The 8,148-nt window shown below is 47.3% G+C and overlaps 1 protein-coding gene across 1 annotated transcript in view; it reads right to left on the bottom strand.

The window, feature by feature from the left end:
- LOC133001247 (tetratricopeptide repeat protein 28-like) overlaps nucleotides 1-8,148 on the bottom strand; it is a 188,466-nt gene continuing 180,318 nt past the window's right edge. The window contains exons 15-24 of the mRNA XM_061070773.1: nucleotides 6,547-6,691; nucleotides 6,206-6,385; nucleotides 5,520-6,064; nucleotides 5,165-5,412; nucleotides 4,939-5,063; nucleotides 4,505-4,736; nucleotides 4,180-4,256; nucleotides 2,683-2,812; nucleotides 2,442-2,549; nucleotides 1-2,280 (exon numbers count right to left, since the gene is read on the bottom strand). Of these exons, the coding sequence (XP_060926756.1) occupies nucleotides 674-2,280; nucleotides 2,442-2,549; nucleotides 2,683-2,812; nucleotides 4,180-4,256; nucleotides 4,505-4,736; nucleotides 4,939-5,063; nucleotides 5,165-5,412; nucleotides 5,520-6,064; nucleotides 6,206-6,385; nucleotides 6,547-6,691 (3,397 nt within the window). The 3' untranslated portion in view covers nucleotides 1-673. The remainder of the gene's footprint in view (nucleotides 2,281-2,441; nucleotides 2,550-2,682; nucleotides 2,813-4,179; nucleotides 4,257-4,504; nucleotides 4,737-4,938; nucleotides 5,064-5,164; nucleotides 5,413-5,519; nucleotides 6,065-6,205; nucleotides 6,386-6,546; nucleotides 6,692-8,148) is intronic.

Genomic DNA, 8,148 nt, shown 5'->3' with positions numbered 1-8,148 from the left:
CTTTCAGGTTTAATCTCAAAAAATCATGGGCTAAAAAGTCATACATGGTACTTAACATTGAATAGCAAGAGAATCCATGCTTCAGAGCAGACAGTCAATTCACAAAGAAATCAGGCAAAGTGCCCTTCTGATTTCAATAAAAAATATTAAATCTTTTTTCCCCCACTCTTTCCATCTTTACATGATACAGGTTTGTTCACTTTTTAATAATATAAAAACGCTTAATACTGATTGTGAAACACTGGAATTAATTTACAAAACATAATAATAATTATTATAATATTAATAACAATAATAACAATAACCATTCAAATTTAAAACAAAAAAATTGAATGGAGAAAACCAGTCATAGCTGTTGCATCTTGGCCCACACAAACAGTTTTGGGGGGAAAATACCAAATGGCATTTACATCTACCTGACACACAGTTACACACAACCACAGTATCAGGTCGTTGAGTATTTCTCATTGCCATTTACAGTGTTATGGGCACATAGACAAGACACACCAAAGCATTAATGTGCCTCTGCAGGATCGCACTCACTGACCCCATCTAGTTTTTCTCACTGTCAGTCAAGCTTGGTGGGCCAATAGTGGTCCTGAAAAAGTTCCCCACTCCTCCAGCACACAGGATAACAAATTATAGGTAAAAGTATAGGACCATTTTAAATGTCTCAGCATTTTGAGGATGGGAAAAATCTCCCAGGTGACAGAAACTTGTATCCATTGCCAGCAGGTAGTCTGATAGAACGAGCACCAGGGCTACTGCTTGTGGAAATAGTGGGTGATGGAGCCACTTTTCTGCTGCTGGAGCAGTGGTGTCCATTGGAAGAGTTCTTGCTGCCCCTGTCCAGTGACTGCAGCCCCAGCTCCCGCAGCTCCAGGCTGTCTTGGGTATCGTTAGGGGAGCAACGGCGTGGCGAGAGGTTCAGAAGGCTCAGTACATCCCGACTGGCAGAGGCAAGGGGTCCAGGAGAACTGTGGACGCCTCTGACAGGACGTAGATGATGCTGCTGCTGGGCTGCAGCGTTAGCCCAAAAGGTCTTCAGATTATGGATAGCTTGGACTTTCTCATCAATCACCCCTCTTCTTAGCCGGTCCAAGTCTGGGGGATCAGCTGATGTAGAGCAGGCAGATCCTGTGGAGGAGTAGGACAGGGCAGGGGATGGAGCACTACCAACTGGGGACTGGTGACCCGAACTGGGAGACACGTTACTCGGTGACCGCGAAATGTGGCCACTGTATGGGGAGCTTGGGTACTTGAGTCTTGCATTGCTGTCCAGAGTGGGCGAAGGATGGCTGCCCTCCTTTTGGGAAGACTCGGAAACCGCAGGACTATTGTAGCCTGAGCTTATCTTCTGAAGTGACGAGGAACGTGAGGGAGGTTTGGGTTTTGGGGAAGTCTGAGCTCGGCCACTAGCACTGCTGTTAGGACGGCTAAAAGCACTCGTTTCAGAAGATCGGAAGGCGCTGCTACGTGCTGAGGTTCCTCCCGCTGTGCCACCCTCTGCCACAGCTCGCTGAAGGCTACCCACAGCCCGTAGATGGCTCTGAGTTTCCTCCAGAATCTTCTGGGCCAGCTCCTGAGGATCCAGAGGGACAGTCTTTTCTTCCTGAGACTTGACAGTGCTGTCGGTCTCAGTGCTGGACTGGTCAGATTCACCTGTATCTGAACTGCTCACCTTACCCACCTTCTGGAATGGTGAGTTTGGGCTGGGCACCAGGCTTGTTTTGACTGGGGATGTGGGGGTGCTGACACTGCCCCGTGATGATATTGACACAGTGTAGCCTCTCCCTGCTCCTGTGCCAGACCCACCGACGACCCCCCTGCCTCCACGGTGGTGGCGCTGGCTGTGGCCTGGCGGCAGAGGCAAGGAGTCACAGTGGCTTCCCAGCGGCTCGCTGCTGATGATGGAAAAACCCTCATATTCCTCCTCGTCCCCCCGGGCTCCTGCCACCGCAGCAGCTGCCCCATGAGGGGAGGAGCGACTGCGGGGAACGTGAGGGTGTTTGTGGATGGAGTAGTGTGCTGTGGCCCCACTGCGTTGCCGATGACTGAGGAAATCACACTCGGACTTGGAGGCAAAGCTCATGGTGGAGGCTACAGAGCTGAGGCTATAGACAGAGATGGCATCTGATGCCTGATTGTCCAGGCAATGAGAAGAGAAGGGAAGGCTTGAGTATCCCATGGGCAGCGGGTTGGACACAGACTGGGCCGAGGCTAGAGACTCAAGGGAAGATGAGCTGTCCAGGCTCAGACGCTTGGGCAGTTCCGTGGAGTCTGGAGAAAGAGATGGAGAGTAATGGAAAATTGTCACAGCGGAAAAGAAAATCACTAAAAAGGTTGCAGTGTCTGGACTTTTCTTATATACAGTAAAATAAAGGAAAATGTCACAAGGAAGAGAAATGATACAATCAACAGCAGTAAATAAGTGTACTTACCGAACAGTGCCAGCAGAGACTGGAGGGCAAAGTGCAAGGTGCGGCGGTTGGCTAGCTTGCCTGTCTTCAGCACCACTTCTTCTTGGCCGACCTCACATAAGTCAAATCCTGGAGACACAGGAGGACAACAGTTTTTCAATGTGTCAGCATGAATGTGAGTCCACAAGCACACACATAAATGCTATGGTGGGTTGGAAACTGAAAGGGAATGTGCAGTTTCATTCGTTATAAATTGACTCACCAAGAGCAGCCAGAAACTCATGGCATCCTGGCAGTCTCCATAGCTGCACACTAATGGACACCTGAATGGGCAGGAGGGAGAAATCCTGCTCCTTCTCTCCTGTCTGGAGTTGGACGAGCACCTGGTGGAGCTGCAGAAGAGGAGGAAGACAGATCGGACAAGATGCAGTAGTTAGAGATGACAAGTAATCAACAAACAAATGAAAATAACAATTTCTTTTCTATCATGAATTTGAATTATCCAAGGGCAAAGTTATATAGTTATTTGCTCTTAATGAACATTTCCCTTTTATATATTAAAGTTCTATGATGTAATGCCAACCACATCAGGTCTAAATATGTTTTTTTTACATGCTTGAGTTATATTCATGAGCACTCAGGGCCACAGAACATCAAGAGGAGCTGAAAGGGGGTTTACACGTGCCCTGTGAGCACACTCGCCTGTTTTGTTTGCGGATTAACTGGTTTAGAACAGAGACACCTTTGTCAACTTGACGTAACAGTGCAGAAAGTAGAAGCATGCCTCATTACCGCACTTCTTTTTTTCACATTAGAGCTCAATCGCCTCTACCACCCCCTAAAAATCCTTGGATACTCAAAATCCCTAAGGTCTGATTGCAGGAACAAGAGTTGGGGAAATTATGGACAGCACATTAAATGTTTTATGCAAACAAATGCAAAATGACACGAAAACAAGACAACTTGTAAAGCAGTTTCTACACAAGAAGACAAGAAGTGTTTAAGAGAGTTTGACAGGACAGACGATGGAGAGTGAAGGGACAGGGCTGAATGGGATGGAGTGCAGGAAAGGTGAAGGCACACTTACCATTGCCACCATATTTTTAACAGCCTTCAGATCGCATGTTAGGGGAAGGGGGAGAGAGAATAAGCTTTTAATTGCATGCACACAAGCCATTCACAAAGGGTACAAGGGTTCAGGTCAACAAGAAGGATAACAGCAACAAGTAACATACGTTTATAACACATTACTGAGTTTGACGGAATCAGGAGTCATAGATTAGGTTGAGCATGTTTTCTGTTCTGTGCATTGAGACCAATATATGCACGATGAGGCAACAAAAATTGCTAATCACCATTTAACTGTATGGCCTTTCACTTGGAGCATGTGACAACCACATGTTACACGTAAAAAGGGATAAACCTCTGCAGCATAAGATTAATTCTCTGCTGTCACGGGTTTGGGTACAAGAGAACAGCACTCATTGTAGCAGAGACTTTGTACTTGAAAGACTGCTAGTTAGGCTTCAATGCAGATTAAGCTGCAGCTTGAGTTGCCAGAGTGCTAGCGTGTGTCCATTCCTGACATAACCGATAGTTATGCAATGATTTATATAAATATAGCAAGTGGTACAAAGAGGTACCTCTTAACACTAAATAACAGCAGTGGTATTTGTTGCTTGAGCCAAAGACCAATTTCTATTTACGGCATTAGATTAAAAAAATACAGCAGCGTTTGGTCAGAGCATCAGGAGCCTACCCGGTTGATGAGCTGCTCTCCTGCCTCTGATGCTGTGATGAGTTTGCACAAGGCCTGGAGAGCTGGTGGCGGTAGACCTGAGGGATGGAAACAGAGGAAGTTCTGCATTAGTCCTACGCAAGGCACATTCTCTTTACCCCAAAACTAAATAGCCATGTAATCAAAAAGGTGATATCATGTGAGCTGATATGAAACATGGCTGCAAACATCAGAGAACTGTGTCTGTTATGTGTGGAAATCAATAAAGATTAATCTCAAATGAACAAATCAGTAAAACAGCAGATTCAGATTATACTTTAATGTAGAGCTCGTCTCAGGTATGTACCCAGTAGTGATTGTAAAGTAGTGCTGCACTGCTGAAGCCTGTCTCCTGGGTCGGCAGTGGGGAAGAAGACAGCAGCAGGGATACCAGGGCCTGCAGAGTCAAGACGGAAGCCCACCGCTGTCAGCAGGGCCTGCCAGCCTGGGATCCCCCCAACCTTGTTCTCCACACTCTGCTGGGATGTGTACATGGAGTTCCGCTGGCCGTTCTGTATCCTCTGCAGAGACTTCTCGACCTGCGGGAAGCATGGCACTGCTGCGTCAGTATGCCTGGTTGCAACATTGTTTATGTCTGTGTGTGTGTGTGTGTGTGTGTGTGTGTGTGTGTGTGTGTGTGTGTGTGTGTGTGTGTGTGTGTGTGTGTGTGTGTGTGTGTGTGTGTGTGTGATGTGTGTGTGTGTGTGTGTGTGTGTGTGTTAGCGATTGTCCATGTCTCACCAGATGGAGTAACACTCTCAGAGCGTCACGCACTCGGTCTGGAAACTGCAGAATCTCTGCCAAAGCTTGGCCGATGAGGGAAGATGGGCTGTTGAGCTTCACATCATTGCCAATCAGCATATAACCTGCACATAAAAAAAACGTGATTAAAACAGCTCCATTAAACAGACATATTTTTTTATTATGGGAATGTAAAATTAATATGTACGTGAGTGGCATCTCTAACCTGCCCAGTTGGAGGGGTGTGAATACTGCTTGCTGCTCTGCACAGTCTTCATGGCATCTGCCAGGGCTGCACTAGCCTTGGTCCCATTGAGCAGGGCGGTGTAGAAGGCATGAACGAAAACCTTGGAGGCCGCGACAGGGACGGGCCACAAGGACACGAGAACACACTGAGCCCCGGCGGCAAGGAAGGCCCTGGTCAATCCCACGACACCGTCTGCTGTGACCTTGCTGCTGGACTCCTGGTATGAACTAAAGACACAATGACACACAAAATGAGACACTGAGTAAGGAAACTATAAATATATATATGTACTCGAATAACGTGTTTAATTTGTCCCCCTTGTCAGGTCACCTACCCCAGCACAACCAGCTTGACAGGCAACCTCAGGTCCAATATATCTGCAGCTGTAAGGAGGAACTCCTGCAGCGGTGGACTGTCGCAGATACTCTCCACATCACTGCTGTCGTCCTGCATGTGGAGAGACTCCGGGATGGTGTAGCTGCTTCCAGTCGAGCCCTTCCTGCCTCTGCCACTGCTGCCTCTACTCCCACCTGCACCCCTGCCCAAAGTTCCCACTCCCACACTAGCACTGGCCCCACCATGCACGCCCTCAGGGTTTGGGGTGAGCACCAGAGCTGCCAATTTCCAGGAAATGTGGGTGGCAAAGTGGGCGCACTCTGCTTGTGTGAGGGCACTCATCACCCTCTCCTTGGTTGCGGCAGGGCCAGCCAAGGGTTGGCATCCAAGCAGTTCGGCCACCATCAGAGCCTCCTCCTCCGCAGAGGGCATGGGTCCCCACAGCCAGCGGTCCATCACAGGCGAGGGCAGGCGAGGGTTCCCCACCACCGCTGCCATCGAGACACCGCCACATGGAGCTGGTCCTGGGCGCCGGGAATGAGCCTGAGAAAACAATAATAAGGGTTAACTCCTTGTCCAGTTGGGATAAGATCTTACAGAAATATAATTTGTGGCCACAGAGTTCCCCAACAATCAAAGAGATGATATACATAATTTTAAAATAATCTGAATGAGGAGCACAACCTTTACATTGGATCCAAGGCCGTGGATGGAGGGAACAGCGATGAGGCTGAAGCGCTCATACAGATATTCATTAGAGGAGCTTCCTTTTAGCAGAGCAAAGGGGATGAGGTACAGCTCTCCCTCCAGCACCATCACCAGTTGTCTGTGTCTGCCAACAGGTCCGCTGGAGTGCATCAGGCCCTGTCACACAACAGGATTATTGTGAAAACACATAAATACAAGAGAGTCTTCAAAACGTGATGCTTTCTATGTCATAACTGGATTTTTCTCTAATACTCGTCTATCTACTACAACTACTGTACATGAACAGGCAGGCGATGGCCCATAGAGGAAGTGCTCACCCCCTCCATAGGTGCAATCAGCAAATCATAAAGTGCCCGGAGCGGAGGTTTGCCGAGGTTGCTGGAGCGGCGAGTTAGGGAAGAGTTACCATCTTTGGCAGGAGACATGGTGTTACTGAACAGGCTGGTCATACTCTGGCAACTCCTGTACAAACACAGCACAAAGCAATGCATGTGAAAACAACACTTTCACTTTGTAATCCTAAAGCAAACACACACTGCATTTACAGAAATAAATCCAATACCACCATAAATATATATATATACTGCTATTTTCTGTAAGTTACAAAAATGACTTTGATCCTCCACATCTACAGATAAAAAATACATCATATTAAGTCTCCTTGTGTCAAAACCACTGTCACACTGTGCTGATACTCTTCATGCCAAACGTCATTGAAATTTAATTTTAAATGTAACTTTAAGTTAGATACTTTAAAATAGGGCATAGTGGGTAGTAATTTGTTTGAAAACAAAACGATTATATTCTGAGAAGAGCATTTGAGATTGTAATTTTACATAGCTCTATTATTTCATTTAAAAATGTTCATATATAAATACATTTTCACTCTAATGATTTCATCTTCAAATATTCCTTGGGTTCCTCAGTTCTGTTTAGATTTTTCCCTCCAGTCACCCCTGCAACAGAGATCTCGTGCATCAAACTCTCCGTTAACGCCAAACCACCCTGCTGCTCCTGATGAGCTCTCCAGACATGCTGGGAATGTGGTTTCAGAGCTCCATGCCTAACTTGCTGCATAGTGTTACATCAGATATGGCTCCAGCAAGACACTGTAGCTCCTGTGAGTGTGTGTGTGTGGTAGTGGCACAAAGCTGCAGAGGAACAGAGTGAGCCATCACTCCCAAACATAGAGGCTCATCTTTCTTTTTCTGACACACTCGCTCTCCAATCTAAGCTCAAGTACGAGGCAGATGTGCCAGATGTGCTGCCATTCCTCTGTGAACACAAACAGTCAGGGCCAAAGCTCTGAGACCACCAGAACGGGAAAGTGATCTCAGACTGAGTATAATTTAACTCGACTTGAGACAAAACCAAAAGAATATCATGCCAATATACAGATCTACACTAGATGGCAGTGTTGCACTGTGGTAATCTGGACTTTACAGACACGTGAAGTGATGAATACCATCAGCCTGCCAGAATCCCAGCAGGAAGAGGAGGTAAGCATGGTTTATCCCCTCTTTACAGGGACCTACTCTACATATTGTCAAACTCAAAGCTCACAGGTAACAGAAGAAGAGTTTGTGAGCGTCTTGGTTTCTGAAACAAATGAAGAGAAAACAACCCAGTGTGTTCGAGGCATGTCTGCTGCGTGAAGGAGGTGTCAGCTCCCTGCTCAGGCACAGACTCACAACTGAGAATTGCTCTAATGGTGGCTGAGGGGTTCGAAGCCCAGGCACAACACCACACTTGGGCTTGTCACTGTATCCATCTGTTCAGCTATAGAGTTTCTTCCTGCCCCAGCCAACAGACATCTCCCCTGCCCTACTGGTAGCCCGAGGCCAGGCCACTGGCTTCCCTCCAGCCTCCCAACACTCTGTCTCTCTCCCAGGCCTTGGCATGAGCCTCCATGGGAAAGC

The sequence above is a fragment of the Limanda limanda genome, chromosome 5 (genome assembly GCF_963576545.1).
Source record: "Limanda limanda chromosome 5, fLimLim1.1, whole genome shotgun sequence".
Lineage (NCBI taxonomy): Eukaryota > Metazoa > Chordata > Actinopteri > Pleuronectiformes > Pleuronectidae > Limanda > Limanda limanda.
The sequence above is the reverse complement of the archived record's forward strand: the minus strand, read 5'-3'. Positions and strand labels throughout refer to the sequence as shown.